This window comes from Berghia stephanieae, chromosome 4, assembly GCF_034508935.2.
Source record: "Berghia stephanieae isolate SIO BIC M18660-M18661 chromosome 4, UCSD_Bste_1.3, whole genome shotgun sequence".
In the NCBI taxonomy this organism is placed as follows: domain Eukaryota; kingdom Metazoa; phylum Mollusca; class Gastropoda; order Nudibranchia; family Aeolidiidae; genus Berghia; species Berghia stephanieae.
In genome coordinates this window covers 14719134-14741545 of record NC_088363.1, presented here as the reverse complement: position 1 = coordinate 14741545, position 22412 = coordinate 14719134, and the positions used below count along the sequence as shown (strand labels likewise).

The 22412-nt window shown below is 38.8% G+C and overlaps 2 protein-coding genes across 2 annotated transcripts in view; one reads left to right on the top strand and one right to left on the bottom strand.

Annotated features, from left to right (window-relative positions):
* Positions 1–10402, bottom strand: part of LOC144970071 (uncharacterized) — a 31872-nt gene extending 21470 nt beyond the window's left edge. The window contains exons 1-4 of the mRNA XM_078909277.1: positions 10150–10402; positions 4654–4762; positions 2348–2502; positions 681–922 (exon numbers count right to left, since the gene is read on the bottom strand). Of these exons, the coding sequence (XP_078765403.1) occupies positions 681–922; positions 2348–2502; positions 4654–4762; positions 10150–10173 (530 nt within the window). The 5' untranslated portion in view covers positions 10174–10402. The remainder of the gene's footprint in view (positions 1–680; positions 923–2347; positions 2503–4653; positions 4763–10149) is intronic.
* Positions 10403–21309: 10907 nt separating this feature from the next.
* On the top strand, positions 21310–21684 carry LOC144971698 (uncharacterized). The gene has a single exon (XM_078912773.1). It carries the CDS (start codon positions 21310–21312, stop codon positions 21682–21684), a length of 375 nt encoding a protein of 124 aa, XP_078768899.1.
* The last annotated feature ends 728 nt before the right edge of the window (positions 21685–22412 follow it).

Below are 22412 nucleotides of genomic sequence, written 5' to 3'. Positions count from 1 at the left end.
TCCAGGATGCAAATTCCGTACCGCACTCGTTCCCACAACGGGTACATGTTGGACTGGTGGCAAGCCCCCACTGATGTACTGAGCGTGCCGTGAGGCAAGTTCTTGACCGAAGTCGATCGGCTGCTGCCATCCAATGTCTCCTCTTGCTGGTGGAAAAGCCTGACAACGTCTCCTCCAGTTTCGAGGAGTCGATGTCCCCGCCCCCTCGAGGGATTGAATTCAGCCAAGCCGACTTCCATCTCGTATAAGCAGCTCTGTTCGAAGTAAGGAGAGCTACGTACAAGGGTTGCCGGGACTCATTTCGGCTCGAAACGGTTCGAAGGCGAGAGACATACAACAAGACAACATAGCAGTACCATGTAAAACGTTGATTGCATCACTACACAAGAGCTGTGCAAGAAATGGTTTCGTAACAAAATAAATTTTTATCAAAATACTGCATTGCTCTGGAAAAATACATATTTAGAAATTTGGCCAGAAAACTCGTCCTTCAAATATCGATCGATTTAAATGACCCTCGTCTTAGCAAAAACTTTCAAACCTGGGACTTCGCGAAGTCCCAGGTTTGAAAGATTTTGCTAAGACGAGGGTCATTTAAATCGATCGATATTTGAAGGACGAGTTTTCTGGCCAAAATTCTAAATATGTGTTTTTCAAGAGTATGGCAGAATAGCTCTTACCTGTGTTCGTCTAAAAATTTCTTGAACTCCTTTCGAGACTGAAAAATAGGCTGTATGTCATCTTTGACTGGCCAGTCTGAGAGGTGGTCAAGAGCCTGATCGGTCAGCAGGTACTCATTCATGAGAAACGTCTTTGTCTCGGGCCCAAGGATTGACAGGTACAATACGGACATGTCCCGTTCACGCTGAATACGGTCCAGAAACATCCCGATCTCTACACTAAATTCCACAGCATATTGGGTCTGGGGAATTAAGAAAAAGACACAACATAATATTGATAATTGTGCGACTATGTGGTCTAGTGGTATGACATTCGCTTTCGGATCGGAAGGTCCTGGGTTCTGGCCTCGCGCTCGGCGCATAGTTGAGTCCTTGGAAAAGGCTCTTTACTCACATTCTCTCACCGTACTCAGGTGTAAAATGAGTACCTGGCCGTTAACAGCGTTGTCTTTGTCCGAAAAATTGTAATATCGCCTAACAGGCGTCATGTCCCGTCCTACATGTTAAATGTTGCTGATGACCAGGGACCCGTTGTAAGCGCTTTGAGCACATTTAGTGGATATTGCGCTATATAAAGCTCAATTAAAAAAAATTATAATTGGTCTCATCGTGGAAAATGTATTATTTAATTATTAATTAATTAATTATTATTCCAAACACAAAAGACTTGAAGATCAATGTTTAATAAGTTGAAAGTAAGTGTGTGCTACGATGATTTTTTAAAAAAAGGTTGAAAAGCACTGGTATAGTGCATAGTTTATGAAACAGTAATGTATTTATAGGACAAAAGAAATAATGAATACATGAACAGGTATTAGTTTTTAAATGTGTAAACATCTGTCCAGGGGTCCCGATAGCTCAGTTGGTAGAACACTCGCTTCAAACGCAAAGGGACCGAGGTCGCTCCCGGATGCAGTCGAGATTTTTTGCTGACCCCCCTGTCCACTCAGGAGTGAATGGGTAGCTCAGTTTGTTAGATTTGGCGGAAAGTAATTTTGCGATAGACAAGCGTCCTATCGAAAGGATAGCGAGCAATTGCTATTATCTGTTTCACGCTAGAGAAACGGATAGACTCCGGCTACATGGGCCAAATGAATCTGAAGAACTACTTAAAACTAAACATCTATCCTATCATTTTTATAAACTGTAATTCAGTTATAGAATAAAGAATCTATGACTTCTTTTGCCGGTATCAGTGTTTTACAAATTAAAGTACCATAGACATAAAGGGGGAAAAAAGAGAGCGAGATAGATAGATAGATAGATAGATAGATAGATAGAGAGAGGGAGAGAGAGAGGGAGAGAGAGAGAGGGAGAGAGAGAAAGAAAGAAAGAAAGAAAGAAAGAAAGAAAGAGAAAGAAAGAAAGGGAGAGAGAGTGAGAGAGAGAGAAAGAGAGAAAGAAAGAAAGAAAGAAAGAGAGAGAGGGAGGGAGGGAGAGAGAGAGAGAAAGAGAGAGAGAGGGAAGGGAGAGAGAGAAGAGAGAAGAGGGAGAGAGAGAGGAGAGGAGAGAGAGAGAGAGAGAGAGAGGAGAGAGAGAGATGAGAAGTAATGATAATGAGATATATAGATAGTATAGATGAATATATATGAGAGAGATGAGAGAGTTAAAAATGAAAGGTTGAGTGTCGAGTCAGGGTTGTAAACAAACGCCATTCCTCTTCTTACCTGTTCGATATCAAATTTTCCCTGGATACTGTCAGACAAACTGTACACAGTAAATGCCCACAAGCCCAGGATGGGCAGAAGTGTCAGGGACAAAATTTTGAGAACTTGAAGACGTTTACCGGTGTCGGTGAGTGGCTCTCCTCGACACATTCCGTCTGAAAATCAAGTAAATCAATGCATAACTTTGCAAATACTAAAATTAAGAAATTAAGGAGCAGGCACGAATGTAAGATAAAGATCTAAACAAGTGTGTATAAAAGGTTACAGACAAACAAGATTCATACACACTTGTTCAGATCTTTATAATTTCCGAACTTGAGAAAATGAATGGGATTAATCACAACTTGTGTTCATTTTCAGGCGGACCTGCCAACTCCTACGAAAGATTCTCAGTATTACGAATTTTTGGCTTCAATTTCAGAACTTCCTGAGCACCTCTAAGTCATTAACTCACTCAATCCTAGAGATTTTTGCTACTTTTCATAATTGGAAAAAAATGTATTAAAAATGAGCGTGTACATAGATAGTTTTATTCAACTACCATTATCATTCAAAATATTAAAAAAAAACATTAGCTTTGATACTACGCCTGTAATTTGACTGAGAAAAATGTAATAAATAGGCATGGGATAAAAGTAACCCGAGTAAACTACGGAAATAGTCGGTGTTAGGGTTGAGTGGGTTAAATCTCATTGAAAAGGAAAGTTGATGCCAGACAATATAATTCTAATGATTTAGAAGGATTATATTTGATGGTAAATTGTTGATGTATAAAGTTAATTATAGCAAAAATTACTTTTATATCCTAAAAACTACGAATCCTTAACATTTCAAGTAGGCAGGTCTGTTTTCAGGTCTGATAACCGAAATTGTTGTGGTCTCATCGTTGTGATGAAAATACTCTCAAACCAACGCATAATATTGTCCATTACAACAATGCTAAATATTGAGCTTGAGCTTTTATATTGCGTAATATCCACTAAACGTGCTCAAATGACTTTACAAGGGGTCTCTGACCAACAGCGACACGTAACATGTAGAACGAGACAAGACGTCTATTAGGCGATATTACCTACAATTTTTAAGACATAGACAACGCTGTTGACGGCCAGGTACTCATTTTACAACTGATTACGGTGAGAGAATGTGAGTAAAGAGCCTTTTCCAAGGACTCAACTATGCGCCGAGCGAGTCTCGAACCTAAGACCTTCCGATCCGAAAGCGAGAGTCATACTACTAGACCACATAGCCGCACAATCAAGCCCATAACAATTGCGTTCGACTATCAGGCCTGTTAATATTAACACCTCTGGGTTGATCCCTGCATATATCACATGTGACCCGCCGCGTAAAAACGGTACTATATCGGGTTAAATTAGATGCTGAAAATTACATTTTTATTGAAGGTGATGAAATCTGATTAGTTTATATTTATATTCTACGGAGGAAATAATATAGCCTACGTGCACATATTTCGTGTCAGGGATAAAACTTTGAAGACTTAGCGACGTTTGCCGGTATCGGGGGAGTGGCTCTCCTCGACACATTCCGTCTGAAAATCAAGTTAATCATTGCATATTTTCCAAACTTGAATTGATCTCAATTTGTACTTATTTTCAGGTCTGGTAGCCCAAACTGTCATGGCCTCATTGTAAATTTGGAAATACTCTCAAAACAAGGCAAAATAAACACTTGTAAAAGCCTCGTATATAAACAGTCAATAGGAATCACATCACAGTCTGACTCTCTCTCTCTCTCTCTCTCTCTCCCTCTCTCTCTCTGTCTCTCTCTCTCTTTATCTATCTATCTATCTATCTATCTATCTATCTATCTATCTATCTATCTATCTATCTATCTATCTATCTATCCATCCATCTATCTATCTCTTTTCCTTCCGTTCTTTCTGTATCTGCTTTCCTCCTGATGTCATACTCCCTTCTCTCCCCCTCTCTATCCTTCCCTGTCTCTTTTGTTTTCGTTATTTCTATATTTCTTTGTGCCCCCCCCCCCTCTCTCTCTCTCTCTCTCTCTCTCTCTCTCTCTCTCTCTCTCTCTTCTCTCTCTCTAATGTCTTCCCCGTCACTCTCACCTCTCTCTCTCCATCCGTCTCCTCTTTCCCCCCTGTCTCTCTTATTCCTCTCTCTCTCTCTCTCTCTCTCTCTCTCTCTCTCTCTCTCAAACAGTTTAAGTTACAGTTTTAATGTATTCCATGTCAATCAACTTTCATTTTGTCATTTATTATCATTCCAATGCCTGAATTCTTATCGCCATAATTTCCTGGATACTGGGAAAGATCAGATACATACCGATTATTTTGGTGGTACCGAGTTCTGGTCTGAAATCGTCCACGATCTGTTGACTGTTGAGACTGGATGACTGAGACTCTCTCCTTACGTGGCGAACTTTGGGAGAGGGCTGTGGTAAAATAGTGATTTCTTAGAAATGCATTGGTATAAATTGACGTGTAATAAACAACAATCATCATCATCATTATAGCTTGTCGCTCCAACACCGATCCTACTCCACAGCATCTGTGGAGCAGACTCTTAGGCAGGGGCGTGGCTCTATTGGTTCAAATGGTGCCTGGCACCACATCCATGTTTTAAAAATGGATAACAGCATTATTTTAAATATATAAAACTGAGAAATGATATATATCGCCTTTTATCAACATGCGAAACAGACTCCCTTTCTGTCACAACGCCTTCTATCCACGCTTTTCTCCCGATTCACACAGTCCGTTGATGACTGTCCGCGACTGTGTACCATGGCTGAGCGAGTGACTGGATTTCCCTACTCAAACGATTGCAAGGAGCGGATTTTTGCTGGCACCATTTAAGGCTATTACTATAATGTACTATAATGTTGCCACATTGAATACCTGGCTCGAATTTTTACCATCTTCACATACGAGAAAAAACCCGCCTCAGGTGCCGAGAAGTTTTTGCTCGAACTCTGTTGGACTGGGGAAAAATAGCTAATAGGCTTTTAACGAAATCGGGACTAACGAGACGCCGAACGCCGAACCCGAACGGATCTAGCCTTCTCACGTGACCATGAACGAGATCTGGATAGTGAAGACTCTCAAGCGGTATGCAGCATCGGATCTAAGGTCACGTGATAGAGGATAGCTTGGGTTGCTGTTGGCTTCAGCTGACAAGAAACGGAGAAGGAAAGAATGGAGACTACCTCAGCCCCCCCCCCCTACCATGTGTTAGGGGAGGGGCAAGGTCAGTGTCATTCAATAGTATATAATTGTGCATGTGGCGCTCTACCCCAGATACGTAGAGAAAATTATAAATTGATTCCGGGGGAAGGTGGGAAGGGGGGGGGGAGGGTTGACCCACAAACGACCGAGGTGTTGGGCTTCGGGTAGACCATAATACGAAATCAAAGAGAAAAGGCCGCTGGTACTTGGATGGTGGAAATGGTTGGGGGTGGGGGAGGGGGGGGGGTTGTGACAATCAGCATGGGATGTATACACATTAATAATAAAGGCAATAGATGACCAGGGATGTGCAATGTGTGTGTATTGTTTGTATATGTTTGTGTGTGTGTGTGTGTGTGTAGTGTGTGTGCGCTTGTGTGTGAAAGGGATTACACAAAAACACCTTTCTCTGTAGCTTCCAAATGATTACGTATACGATAAATTTGAAAACCACATTGTTTGAATCAGCTTGCAAAAAGGAGAACATTTATCTTTGTTTCACAAAAATAGGCTTAAAATAACATTTTTTTATAGTAGATTGATTTTTAAATAAATATTGCTCAAATTTTTTTAATTTAATGATAATTTCTTTATTCCAGGTCGACTTTCTTGATTTATATCTCATTTCTCAATTCTCAATGCGACACGCACACTGATGTATCTCGTGTGATTCAAAAGCGTTTAAAACACCAATTACGTTGTTTTAAAAAAATATATATATATATATTATATATATACTGAGAGTCCTCCTCACTAATTAATTCCTGAGCGTTGAGATGGTGAGGCAACTATTACATACAAGACCTTGCAGTCGAGTCGGCAGGGCTTTTGGGTTACCCATCGGTCAGCGGTACTCTCTGATGTATACAACACTCACCGCCTTTACGCAAAGCCGCCTGCCCATAAATCAAGAGATGATCTAACTGTTCACAAGCGAATTGTCAAACGAGCAATCGATGATTGGATAAGAATCTCAAGATCTCATATAATAAGGTAAGTTTTGGAGAGGTGATATCCCCCCAGTCTGTGTATCTCCCCACCCGTCATCGGACAGAACTTTCATTGCGTTATATCATATAAGCTCCGCTGCCTCTTTCTATTCCGGAGTGACGAGATTAGACGAGAGGACGCGAGAAAAAACTGATCACGTGTCCGTTCAGTCGTTCGTTCCGTGTCCGTTCGGTGAGCAACTATAACTCGGTAATGTTGGTCATTTACGTCCCAGTCATAGTATGGTAACTTCGACCATTTTATTATTATCGAAATCACGATTATTAACAAGTTCATTTGTTTCTCTCTCTGTGTCGTGATTATTGTATATATTAATTTATTATTTATTATTATTATTATTATTTATTATTATTATTATTATTATTATTATTATTATTATTATTATTATTATTATTATTATTATTATTATTATCATTATTTATCATCATTCATTCATTTATCATTCATCATATTCATCATATTCATCATCATCATATATCATATTATTCATCATTATTATTATTATTATTATTATTATTATTATTATTATTATTATTATTATTATTATTATTATTATTATTATTATTCTGTAAAAAATTGATATGAATAATTGAACGAGTTCAAATCAACATATTCTTGATATGATCTATTATTTCTAAAATGTTAGATCTTCGAAGTGAATATTGCTTGTTTGACTTTGTGTTGTGTGTGTTGCGTGCGCGTTTCACTTTCTCTCTCTCTCTTCTCTCGTTCACCACACACACACCACAACAGAGGTAGATAGATAGATAGATAGATAGAGAGAGAGAGAGAGAGAGAGAGAGAGAGAGAGAGAGAGAGAGAGAGAGAGAGAGAGAGAGAGAGAGAGAGATCTTGTATGGTGTCATGTTTGATTTCCGAAGTGGAATGGGGCTGTTTCATGCCGTAACTACAGTACTCTTTTAATAGGCCATGGGCTTTTTACATTCTTACGCTTTGTAAGTTTTGAAATTACCCTTTGTTCGATTGACATTCAATGTCTGCATGTGTCCCTTTAGCCATTTCCCTCAGTGTCCAAACTCCAATCAATATATTCGTTCGTGATTTATATAAACAAACTATTGAAAAGATTTGCAGGAATAGAAACATCACCACGCAAATTTACTTTACAAGTATGTAAGTTTGTTTTTTTTCTTTTATATTTACACATGTAGCATGTGTAAGTCATTTTCGTCTGGCACCACTTTATACTGTAAGCATGCCACGCCGCTGCTCTTAGGTCATGATCAATGCAGCTGGGCCCGTCCTGGCATTCTCTAAGGATGTTCTCCATCGTCTGCTCTGTGTGTGCAGGTCTGATAAGTCGAATTGTTATGTATGGGCTCATTATTCTAATAGAAATACTCTTAAACTGACGTAAAACATTGTCCATGACAAGAACGTTAAAACTAGCCCTTAATTATTGCGGCTTTGCCAAAGGATCTTTTTTTTTTTATTACCTTTGCCAAAAAAAAAAAAAAAAAAAAAGAACTTGGAAAATCTAAATTAAAAATTCGATTTCCTCCGTTTTTCTGGGTAAGACAACGAGAAATAAAAAAAAGTGACGATCTAGCATACAAATTCTAGTAGTTATAGCTTTTGAAAGTGTCTAAAATGTTTGGACAAAATTGCTACTCTGTCCACACCTTTTTGAAATTTTGAGAAACTATTTCTGCTAGATCACAGGGATTTTATTTTGGGGTATATTTTGCATTATTAAACTGATAGAAACTAGTGACAACGAATTTTTTCTGATTTTTTTTTCCAAATAAAATTAATATTGGAGTATTTTTGCGGCGAACGTCGCAAAAACGACCTTTTGTTGGGACAGCCCCAACTGCCTTCGGTTATCAGACCTGCAAATAGGAGCAGGTCGGTGTAAATGTTTTTCAGGCAGTTCAAGTCATGAAATGGTCCAATTTCAATCTTCTTGATGGTTTTAGAAAATGACCACTCACCGCCTCCAATGAAATAATAATAATAATAATAATAATAATAATAATAATAATAATAATAATAATAATAATATGATAATAATGATGATGATGATGATGATGATGATGATGATGATGATGAGATGATGATGATGATAATAATATATAATAATAATAATAATAATAATAATAATAATAATAATAATAATAATAATAATAATAATAATAATAATAAAATCGAGCTTTATACAGGGCAATATCCACTAAATGTGCTCAAACCGCTTTACAAGGGGTCCCGTCCTACATGTTAAATGTTGTTGGCAACATGCCGCCTGTTAGGCGATATTAAAATTTGTCGGACAAAGACAATGCTGTTAACGGCCAGGTACTCATTTTACACCTGAGTACGGTGAGAGAAAGTGAGTAAAGAGCCCTTTCCAAGGACTCAACTATGCACCGAGCGCGAGGCTCGAACCCAGGACATTCCGATCCGAAAGCGAGTGTCATACCACAAGACCACATAGGAACCTTTAATTTCGATCGACGAATATGTGACTATATGAGGTAATATTGTTTGGTTGGCCCACACACTTGGCAGCAAAATCAGTCAGTTGGGTGGAACTGATGAACACAGCAACGCTAGAATCAAGAAAGTGCGCCAGGCCTTTGCAATATTGAGACCAATATTGAAAGCTTCCAGCATATCCAAAAACACCAAGCTTAAAATATTTAACACTAATGTTAAAGCGTTCCTACTCTATGGGTCAGAGACTTGGCAAACAACCTCGACCACATCAGCCAAGATACAAACTTTAGTCAATCGTTGTCTTCGACAAATTCTCAAGTTGAAATGGTTTGACTAAGTGCCAAATGCTGACCTTTGGACAAGAACAAACCAAGAGCAAATAATTGTCCAGGTGAGACGCAGAAAGTGGCCTTGGGTTGGACATACCCTGCGGAAAGAGCCCTGTAATATAACTAGGAGGATATAACTCGAATGGAACCCACAGAACAAGAGGAAACAGGGTCGTCCAAAAAAGACTTGGAGGAGAAGCCTTCACCAAGATTTGTGCGTCTCCAATCTTACCTGGAGTGAGGCAAAGGTCAGAAGAAGATGGAAGAGTGCTGGTGAGGCCTATGCTTCGTCAGTGGCAAGTCAGTCAAGAAAGTCAGCCCACACACTCGTGTGTTGAATGCCGTAAAATTGAGTACCTCAGTTATCTCTCTGTGCGGCTATGTGATCTAGTGGTATGCTTTGTAAAGCACTTTGAGCACGTTTTGTGTATATTGCTCAATATTAAAAATTGAGCTTTTATATAGCGCAATATCCACTTAATGTGCTCAAAGCGCTTTACAAGGGGTCCCTGGCCAACAGAAACATTTAACATTTACGGGACATGACGCCTGTTAGGCGATGTTACAATCTTTTTCGGACAAAGACAACGCTGTAAACGGCCAGGTACTCATTTATACCTGAGTACGGTGAGAGAATATTATGAGTAAAGAGTCTTTTTCAAGGACTCAATTATATGCCGAGCGAGGCTCGAGCCCAGGACCTTCCGATCCGAAAGCGAGTGTCATACCACCAGACCACACAAAAGATTAAAAGCTCAAGTTTGTTTTTAGTTAATCTAATTGTAACTGGAGCTTACCTGATCATTGCACTCCAGAGCCATACCTCTTCTGTAATGTACAGCGCTGGAATGAATTCCAATAACTCATAAACCACTTTTAATGTATTGGGCGTTTAAAGATAAAAATAGATAAATCAGATGCTTTAATCAACAGTGTTATCAAGCATCAAAAACAAAAGAAAAAATATTAGAACAATATCTACAAATCTATAACCACGCGAGTTTCAGCTGGGATTCGAGATGCACACTAAATTCTGATCAGAGGATGGATGTAACAAGAGAATCCAGAAAACATGATGTTGTCGCGGCGCGGGCAGCACGTGTTATGTATCAATGCTGGGCGAGTACAGCACGATACTGGAATCGAGTCCAATCAAGTTTGAGTTCAATGATTTCTATCCTTTCATTCATTATTATTTTAACTATTCTTACATTTTAAAATAATTCCCTTCATCCATCCCATGGGTGAAATTTGTCTCTAGGGTCTATTCAAAGGGAAGACTGGAATAACACAGGCGTCAGCCGCAGTGCAGCGCCGCAGATTGAGCTAGGGCGAGATGACTTACTCAGGGCCACTCAGCGTAGTAGCGGGTGGTCGAACTCGGCACCTTTCGGGTACGAAGCAAAGACCGTACCGCTGCCCCTTAAACAAAATTAAATGGTTAAATGGCGTTTGGATAATCGGTATCATTTTCATCGTCATTATCATTGTCATCATCATCATCATCATCATCATCATCATCATCATCATCATCATCATCATCATCACCACCACCACCACCACCTGCATCAGAAGCACCGCCACCAGCACCACCTCTCCCACCACCATCATCATCACCATCATAGGCATTATTTTCTATCAGCTTACACATTATATTCCCCCTCTCTCTCTCTCTCTCTCTCTCTCTCTCTCTCTCTCTCTCTCTCTCTCTCTCTCTCTCTCTCTCTCTCTCCCTCTCTCTCTCTCTCTCTCTCTCTCTCTCTCTCTCTCTCTCCATCAAGTGCACCCTCCTTACTCTCGATCATATTTAGCGGTTTAAAGACATTTTCATATAGGTTGAGTGTACGTTATTTTATTTTCCATTTACGAATAGAAACGGTAAGAAAGATAAGCGAAAGAAAGAAAAACAGCTAAAAAAACTAGTTTAAAATCTATTGTAATTGGAATATATATATATATATATATATATATATATATATATATATATATATATATATATAAATATATATATATATATATATATATATATATATATATATATATATATATATATATATATATATATTCAGCGATCTATTTTCTTTTTTTTTTTACCATTGAAAAAAAAAAAGAATAGAAAGTAATCGATTATACTAAAATTAATCAGAAACACGACCTATTACACAGACTGGTCAGAGGTGTGAAAAACATTTGATAAACAAAAGGTGTACGTATTAGCTTTTCATATCGATTTTTCTCTGTGGTACAATCAAGAAAAATGGCACTGTCAATGTTAAATTTTTGTGTTTAATGTTAACTACTCCAGTGATGATCACGACGTCCGTTTGTCTCTTACATAAACTTAGTTATAATAATAATAATAATAATAATAATAATAATAATAATAATAATAATAATAATAATAATAATAATAAATAATAATAATAATAATAATATTAATAATAATAATAATAATAATAATAATAATAATAATAATAATAATAATAATAATAATAATAATAATAATAATAATAATAATAATAATAATAATAATAATAATAATATATCTTTATTGTCCCCAAAAAAGTGGCAATTTGTCATTTGGTTACACATTTATAACAATACAATATTGACATAGACACACTCACACTGATACACACTAGTAACATAGTAGTCATCGAAAAAACAAAACAAAACAAAAAAACCCGGCATCAACAACATCCTCATCATCATCATCATCATCATCACAACAACTTTCCTAATATTTTCGTTACAATCCTTCACTTTCACCATTCCCCTATAACACCATTCACCATCTTCATCATACTCCATACTATCAGAACATCTCTTATAGACAAACACACCACTCATTAAAAAAAATAAAATCGACTGGTTTTGATAAAATATACGATAGCTTTTTGTAATCTCTAAAAGTGTAAGAATGTAATGTTTATTGAATAGCCCGATACTCATGCAACAAGATAATAGTTTTAAAAAGGCATCCATATCAATAGCTTGCCAGGCATAGGAACAAGAGGTCACATGGTCATTAGGCGGAAGCATTAATTATATGTATAGATAGTATGAAGTTGACGTCACTCAGGTCTTTGTTATTGTTATAATTTGCCATCCGCTTAATGAGTTTTTCTTACTAAACTGTATTAACCAGATTATAAACTTCTAAGGTTACACACAGTCATGTGTTGGTCCGTTATACTTCCGGGTGGCAATATTGTGAGCTTCTTAGCCAAGCGCATACTATCTATAGGCTTAGTTAGATAAATGGGAGAGCAGGAACAGGTGATAAAAGAAATATTATACATCTGTATTTATAATTCAGAAAAGTGAGTGGAGCAGGCACCTATGTTGGTAACAACAAGACATGAAGTGAGTAGAAAAGTGCCAGAAGACAATAGAGAATAAAATTTTTTTTCGCGGCGGTGGTGGGGTTTGAACCTGCGACCTTATTGGTACGACAACTCCGCCTGGCAGGTGAGAGCGTGGCTCTACCGTGTGAGCTATCCACGAACACAAAAATATTCGTTTCAAACCCAAAGTCATTTCTAGATCCCTCTCTCACCCACTTCTTGAGAAAAGTGAGTAGAGCAGGCACCTATGTTGGTAACAACAAGACATGAAGTGAGTAGAAAAGTGCCAGAAGACAATAGAGAATAAAATTTTTTTTTCGCGGCGGTGGTGGGGTTTGAACCTGCGACCTTATTGGTACGACAACTCCGCCTGGCAGGTGAGAGCGTGGCTCTACCGTGTGAGCTATCCACGAACACAAAAATATTCGTTTCAAACCCAAAGTCATTTCTAGATCCCTCTCTCACCCACTTCTTGAGATCGCCGATTCGTTCGCCACCATCGCGAAGTAATTTTGACCAGCAGTTAAGCTTAATAGCCAATATTCTCATCACAAACATATAACATAGAAACGATTGAGACATTGAGTATGCTCCGGTGTATGGGGTGAATTTTTAATTCAGAAAAGTGAGTGGAGCAGGCACCTATGTTGGTAACAACAAGACATGAAGTGAGTAGAAAAGTGCCAGAAGACAATAGAGAATAAAAAATTTTTTCGCGGCGGTGGTGGGGTTTGAACCTGCGACCTTATTGGTACGACAACTCCGTGTGAGCTATCCACGAACACAAAATATTCGTTTCAAACCCAAAGTCATTTCTAGATCCCTCTCTCACCCACTTCTTGAGATCGCCGATTCGTTCGCCACCATCGCGAAGTAATTTTGACCAGCAGTTAAGCTTAATAGCCAATATTCTCATCACAAACATATAACATAGAAACGATTGAGACATTGAGTATGCTCCGGTGTATGGGGTGAATTTTTAATTCAGAAAAGTGAGTGGAGCAGGCACCTATGTTGGTAACAACAAGACATGAAGTGAGTAGAAAAGTGCCAGAAGACAATAGAGAATAAAATTTTTTTTCGCGGCGGTGGTGGGGTTCACCCCATACACCGGAGCATACTCAATGTCTCAATCGTTTCTATGTTATATGTTTGTGATGAGAATATTGGCTATTAAGCTTAACTGCTGGTCAAAATTACTTCGCGATGGTGGCGAACGAATCGGCGATCTCAAGAAGTGGGTGAGAGAGGGATCTAGAAATGACTTTGGGTTTGAAACGAATATTTTTGTGTTCGTGGATAGCTCACACGGTAGAGCCACGCTCTCACCTGCCAGGCGGAGTTGTCGTACCAATAAGGTCGCAGGTTCAAACCCCACCACCGCCGCGAAAAAATTTTTTATTCTCTATTGTCTTCTGGCACTTTTCTACTCACTTCATGTCTTGTTGTTACATCTGTATTTAGTTTGATACAAAAAAAATCCCCCAAAAACCTGGATCTTTTTCTTTTTTTTTTTTCGCGAAGTCCCAGGTTTGAGAGTTTTTGCCAAGACGAGGGTCATTAAAATCGATCGATATTTGAAGGATGAGTTTTCTGGCCAAATTTTTAAATATGTGTTTCTTCCAGAGTACGGCTGTATTGTCACTCCACAAGAATATTTGAGGCATACTTATTTGCAGGTCTGATCACCTATATTTGGTCCCATTTATGTACTGGAAATACCTTCAAACTAACACAAAATGTTTGTCCATTACAACAACGTTAAACTAAGCCCATATTGTGTTCGGATATCAGACTTGTAAATATGTGCACGTCGGCCAACCCCAACCACATCCTGAACTGGTTTGTGTATAAAAACTCTCAGTCCATCTAACTTTTTAACTTGAGCTTTCATATAGCGCGTATGTTTGGTGTTTTTAAGAGTTTTACGGCGCTGGCAACACACATTAAGGTCGTATCAGCGCCAGTAAAAGTAAAAAAAAGAAAAAAAGTTCTAGAATAGTTAAAGCACCCAAGAAAAAGTAAGACAAAGTGGAATTGGTTCAAATAGGGAACAGGTGTAGATTCCAAGAGCACACCGTCAAAGTACTTAGTTTGAGATCACATAACAGTCTCATCCAGACACAAGCACAGGTCCCAACTAAGGGGAATGCACTCAAATGTTTACAAATCATATAATATAATATGTAAACTAAACATAATACAATGCATAACAGAGAGATGATTTACAAGGAAAAAAAATATCATCTTCCAAAACTATAACTATACATTCGACTGTTTCCCTCCCAGCCAAAGAACTCCGGTCAGGGCCAGGACAAAACCAAGTAATCTCATTCCAAGACAACGACAGGAAACAATTGGAAAACGGGTTGGGGGGATAGGAGACACAGCATGGGAGGTCGGGATCCTTTCTCTTGGGTGCTTTAATTGTAATTCTAGAACTTTTTACTATCCCATTTTCTTCCTTTTAACTGGCGCTGATATAACCTAAATGTGTTGCAAGCGCCGAAAAACCCTTAAAAACAAAAAACAAACAGGATCCCGACCCAGCACCCAAGGTAAAATATAGGGGAATTGGTTCAAATATGAAACATGTAGATTCCAAGAGCACACCATCAAAGTACTTAATTTGAGATCACCTAAAAGTCTCCACCAAATACAAGCACAGACCCCCATGAATATGAACACACTCAAATGTTTACAAATCATACATAACATGTAAACAAAACATAGAAACAGTGCATAACAGAGAGATGATTTACAAGGAAATAAATCTCATCTCCAAAAGCTACATATAAATTTGACTGTTTCCCTCTCAGCTAGGGTATCCGGCCAGAACAAGGACAAAACTAAGAAATCTCATTCCAAGACAAAGACAGAAAGCATGTTGGAAAACAGAAACAGAGGGATGGAAGACACAGTAAGTGCCTCCCTGCCCACTATGGGAGGTCGGAAACCCCACCCAGAGAGGGAAAGAAGATACAGTGAGTGCCTCCCTGCCCACTATGGGAAGTCCGGGACCACACCAAGGGAAATACCCTCAAACACACTCCAGTTAGAAATATGAGTAAATCCTTCAGTTAAACCCCAAAAGCAAAACATGCGCCAAAACGTGAGAGACGACGCTCTACGTTAATTACCTTTTCCCAAAGAATAAGAAAGAAATGAGGAAACAAGAGTGTCTGTCAAAATACTGGTTCCAATCTCCTTGGAAGTGTGGAAGGGGCAGCGTGGCTCAGTGGTACGGTCTTTGCTTCCTACCCGAAAGGTACCGAGTTCAATCACCCGCCGCTGCGTTGTGTGGCTTTGAGCAAGTCACCTCGCCCTAGCTCACTTTGCGGCGCTGCTCTGCGGCTGACGCCTGGGTTATTCCAGTCTTCCCTTGGAATAAACCCTAAAGACAAATTTCCCCTTGAGGATGAATAAAGGGAATTTTATTTTTATTTATTTATTTGAACCAGTCCTCTGGAATATTGAATACCTACATACTTTATATTTGCAACTGATCTTCTGGTTTCCGAGTGATGGCATCTTGTTTTCTAGCCAAAATAAAGGCTGGTCGTCAACGATGGCCATCCATCCTCGCTCATTCAGGTCCCGTAATCCGAAGAATATGTCTATACATCCTGCTACTGAAATAGGCCACCCCATGATTCTATATTACCTACGTATTCATTGTTGTGTTACTTCCAATGAGTTCATTTTGACCCGCTGAGTTAAAAAATATATAGATAGTTCGAAGATGACGTCACTCGGGTCTTTGTTATTGTTTTTTGCCATCCGCGTTTATGAGTAATGCTCACTGAACTGTATTAATCAGACTATAAACGTTCATGGGTACTGTAGTGTTAGTAATATTAGTTTAAAAAGGTTACAATTGGCAACCACTTATGATGGGCCGTTCCTATAAGGATGGGCGGGGAAATCCCAGCCTGGAATGATGAACCCTCTTCCGCACTAGGACAGGACTGTCCCGGGACAGTCCTGTCCCAAATCTGTAACATATAGAATTTAGAGAGATCTTCCGCACCTATTGGGACGGGACAAAACAGTCCCGTTGTGTCCCAAGCCGTTGTGAAATGCTACAAAATCAGCGGGACAGGACTGTCCCAGTCCCGTGTTCATATCGTTTGTGATAGTAGAAAAATATAGCAGACTTCCGCACTAGGACAAAAAAGTCCCAGACTTGGCGGCGCCGTGTCAAAATTGAAATGCCTGTCTTTATTTTCTGCATCCCTACTACTACTACTACTACTACTACTACTACTACTACTACTACTACTACTACTACTACTACTACGACTACGACTAAGACGACGACGACGACGACGACGACGACGACGACTACTACTACTACTACTACTACTACCACTACTATTTCTACTGTTGCTTCTGCTGCTGCTAATGCCACTAATATATTAATAACTACATCCCTTATATTTTGTATTTATTTCCAATTCCATTGTATTTATTTTCCAACAATAGTCCACACTTTATTTTAGTTCACTTTCTATACTGCATTACACAGTTCCTTCCCGCCTCCCCTCTTTTGACATAATTATGTACGCACCTTTTATAAATTTCTATTGCTCTGTTTTAATTCGCGCTTCCTCACAAAGTAGCAAACAATTTCCTGCCCATCAATGTTTTTGTTTATGCATCTTAACAACGCCACTACCACATTATCTCATTCGTCTGTAGTTTTTAATTCATCATGTGTTGTTGATGAAGGGGAAAAATAATTCTATGTGATGAAACCACGTACAGAAGGCATAGCAACATAAATATTTTCGGCAATTTAAAAACGTATGCTTATAAATATAATTTAAGAAGTGTCACACTTTGTGACACAGCAGTAACGTGTCTAAAACCGGTCGCACATCTATTCGGTAACTTGTGGGATCAATTATCTTTATCGTTATTTATTTCGGGAATTCTCAATGAAAATATTTTTAAGTAAGTCCTTCTGAGCCACTTGGACTCATTGTAAAACAAATTAAGTCCTTTAGAGCCATGTAGCCAATTGTGAAGGAGTTATTCCGGTTTCAATAGCGTGAAGCGGACAATTAACGTATTTGTTTGAAAACCTTTGAACGGGACGCTAGTCTGTAGTCTATCGCAGATTACTATCCCAGCTTGACAGGTACCCTTTTACACCTGAATGGAGTGAGTGATTGGAGTAAATTTTCTTGCTCTAGAAAGTACAAATTGGCTTCGGTCGGAATCGAACACAGAACCTCTGAGTCCAGAGTACAACGCGCTAACCATCGGCCATCTTGCCTCCTAAGCTTATAAATCCGGAACTTATCCATGTTTCTGTGGCGTTGAGCAGACAGATAACAGTTTAAAATTTAAAATAATAAAATTCATTTTTTCATCCCATAGGGGAAATTTTTCTCGAGGGTCTATTCCCAGGTAAGACTGGAATAACCCAGGCGTCAGCCGCAATGCAGCGCCGCAAATTTAGCTAGGACAAGGTATAACCAGGCGTCAGCCGCAGTGCAGCGCCGCAAATTGAGCTAGGCGAGGTGACTTACTCAACTGATGCCTTTCGGGTACGAAGCATGCTGACTTTCTATTATCCTCTTGAATGATGCTAGTCCGTCAAAGATTACTTTCATCAGCGAACTGGTACTCATTTGCACCTGGGTAAAATGAGGTGATTCCAAGAAAGTCATTTTAAGATAAGATCGGAGATCACCATAGAGTCTACGGAATTGACCCTAGAGCAATCTTTGGGTCATTAAAGGATGCACCCAATATTGTTTTCTCTTTCAATTTGTCTTTTTTTTTCCACGTGGTAAAGCACAGAAATATGCAACCTCTATTTCATCCATTCTATAGTAGTATAGAAGTAGTAGTAGTAGATAGTAGTAGTTAGTAGTAGTAGTAGTAGTTAGTAGTAGTAGTAGTAGTAGTATAGTAGTAGTAGTAGTAGTAGTAGTAGTCGTAGTCGTGGTAGTAGTAGTGGTAGTAGTAGCAGTAGCAATAATATTACTCTTGCTATAAGAACATTTCATGATTATATAAATCTTATGAAACAAATCCCATTGTACAGTGTAAAAAATCATTATCGTCATGTCGTATCTTATGTTGATTCATAAAATGTGAATTATTAGAGTTGCAATTGCCTACAAAAAAACTTTTGAATCTTGTAAAAAAAAAAAAAAATAATGCATTCGCGCAGGTGTGTCCTGGGACAGTCCTGTCCTAGTGCGGAACCCCTTTTGAATAGAAGTTTTCTCCAGTGGGACAGGACAAATTTGTCCCGGGACAGTTTTGTCCTAGTGCGGAAGGAGGTGAGAGAAAGAGTAATAGAATGAATGTATGGATGTATATGTAGGGAGTGAGCTGTACGCCATGACTGAAGTAAGACGTGATATAACTTTGTAGTATTGAAATAAAGATATGTCTAACTCTACATTTGATTGAGTTTGTTTATTAATTACTATTAGTGTTTATATTGAGAGAATAGAACACTACAATGGCGACGAGGAAAATTTTATACAGCTGTGATTAAATTCGTGATTAAATTCGTTTACAGTGACAAACCAGTATGGCGTTACCTTCATTCCCGGAATTCGTTATACACGAAGACGAAAATGTTGGACCACGTTGGGAGAGATATCTCCAGAAATTGGATAATTTGTTTGTGGCAATGGACATTACAAATCAACCTCGAAAGAAGGCTCTGTTACTCCATTTTGTTGGAGAAGTTAACAATATCGTTTATTCTTTGGATGAAAATGTTGATACCTATGACGCAGTGTGTACGCAACTGAACAATCATTTCTTGAGGAAAACAAACAACCGGATTCTTGTGTTTAAATTCAGAAGTGCAACACAAGGTGAAACAGAAACAATGGAGGAATATGCTATCAGATTAAAAATGTTGGCAAGTAAGTGTAATTTCCCTAACCCGGAAGAAGAGATTGCCAATCACTGTTAGAAATAAACAAATCCAGAGAAAGGCTCTAGAAGACAACTTATGTCTTGAAAAGATTCTGGATGCGGCAAAAGCCATGGATATTATAAACAGAGATATGAAAAATTTGAGTGTTGGTGCAAGTGCACAAAGTGTGAATTCAGTTCAAAAAGTAAAAGAACAACACGCAGCAAAAAGGAATGCTGACTACGATGATCGTTGTTTCCGATGTAATGGCGTTGGACACCATTCTGAACATGCGTCATGTCCAGCACGAGACAAACAGTGCCGAAAATGCGATAGATTTGGTCATTTTTCTGTTTGTTGGAGAACAAAAGGTGGACAGCAAAGAGCGCACCATCAACACCCACCTAGAAGTGCGCACCATCAGACTCCACCTAGATCAACGTTTCATCCTGGCAACCGAGGAGCCAAACCGAAATCGGCAAACCGGAATTTCACACATGATGACTGGAGACGAAGGCAGCACGGGAGAGGTTATAATTCAAAGAATGGATTAAATTTTGTGTGTGATTCGTTTCAACCAATTCGTGATGAAGAGGAGGAAGAAGGATATCGTTTGTTTGCTGTGGTAAATAAAAATGGTACCACAACCATGCCGGTACAGATCAACAGTGAATTTCAATTGGATTTTATCATTGATTCTGGTTCCAGTGTGGACATAATTGACAAATCAACATTTCAAAAACTCGTCAGAAATGGACTTACGTCTAAGTTATCACCAACAAACGTAAAGCTCTACGCGTATGCGTCAAACAGTCCATTAAAAATTTGTGGAAAATTCAAATGTAAAGTGAGTTTTCAAAATAGTCACGCAGATACCGAAATTTTTGTTTTGAATTCGGATGAAAAATGTCCCGCCTTATTGGGAAAAGCAATAGCTGAAAAGTTAAAGCTGGTAAAAGTTGCTTCAAATTCGTGTGAAAATCTGCATGATGATTTTGAAAACGATTATGTGCATGCCATTGATGACGACATTTTTCATAATTACAAAGATGTATTTGAGGGTACGGGGAAGTTAAAGGGATATAAATTAAAGCTTCATATTGATGAAACAGTCAACCCTGTGGCCCAAGGGATGTATAGAATCCCTTATTCTTTATTAGACAAAGTGGATAAAAAGCTGCAAGAGCTAGAAGATAATGACATCATTGAAGAGGTCAATGAACCCAGTCAGTGGGTATCTCCAATGATAGTCATTCCAAAGAAAGACCAAGATAGCGTTAGGCTGGTGGTCGAAATGAGGAAGGCCAACATGGCGATTCAAAGGGAGAAACATCCCATTCCGACAATAGACGAAATACTGTACAGATTGAATGAACCCACGTGTTTTTCAAAGCTCGATTTGAAAGATGCTTTCCATCAAATTGAGTTAGAAGAGGGGTTGTCAAGGGACATAACAACATTTGCTACACACAGAGGGCTTCGTTGATATAAGAGGTTGATCATGGGGGTAAATTCAGCACCCGAAAAGTATCACAATGTCATTTCTCAAATATTTCATGATATTCCTGGTGTCATAAACATGTATGATGATATTTGTGTGTTTGGTAAAACAGAAAATGAACATGACAAAAACTTATTGAAAGCTATGGATAGATTGAGGAGAAAAGGTTTGACCTGAACAAAGCAAGTGTAAATTTAAGTTGGCAAGCATTGAATTCATGGGGCATAAAATCTCAGCAAAAGGGATTCAACCCACAAATGAGCATATCAAAGTATTGCAAGAAGCTGAGAGGCCAAAGAATGTGAGCGAAGTGAGGTCATTTTTAGGACTGGTGAATTACAATGCTCGTTACATAAATAATTTGGCAACTATTGCTGAACCGCTGAGAAAACTGACCAGAAAGAAATATAATGTGTTTACTTGGGGAGAAGAGCAAGAAAAGAGCTACATGACCCTCAAGGCATGTTTGACTTCGAACACAGTGTTGGGTCACTTTTCAACTAAGGCAGAAAACACAGAACTCATATGTGACGCTCAAATGTTGGATTGTGCGGTATATTGGTGCAAACCAATAATGGTCAAAAACGAGTGATTGGCTATGCTGCCAGAACACTCAGTGAAGTAGAAAAACGGTATTCAACCACGGAAAAAGAAGCCCTTGGTGTTGTTTGGGCATGTGAAAAATTTAGACTTTACTTACTGGGTTTGCATTTTGACATAATTGTTGATCACAGAGCGCTGGAGTACATTTATAGTCCCAAATCCAAACCGTGCGCTAGAGTAGAACCATGGGTCCTTAGACTCATGCCTTTCAGTTTCAAGGTGAAATATGTGTCAGGCAATAACAATATCGCAGACGCTTTGTCTCGCATGGTGAGAAAGGAAGACCACTGTGTGAAATACTCACCTACAGAGCATTTTGTTCATTTTGTTGCATCTACGGCTGTACCACACAGCCTGAGCATTGAAGAAATCAGAGAGGAAACGTTGAAAGATGGGGATCTAGTGACTCTTAGAGAGGAAATTGAAAACTCTATGTGGTCCGATGAAACGAAAGTGTATCACCCTATGAAAGAGGAATTTATGGTTTATAATGACATTATACTCAGAGGTCATAAAATTTTTATACCTCAAACTCTGAGAAGACGATGTATGCAGTTAGCACATGAAGGTCATTTAGGGATAGTGGGTACGAAACAAAGATTGAGAACCAAAGTTTGGTGGCACAAAATTGACAAGGACGTTGATACATTTGTAAAGAAATGTCATGATTGTCAACTGGTTCAAAATTATCCGAACCCGGAGCCAATCGAACCAACC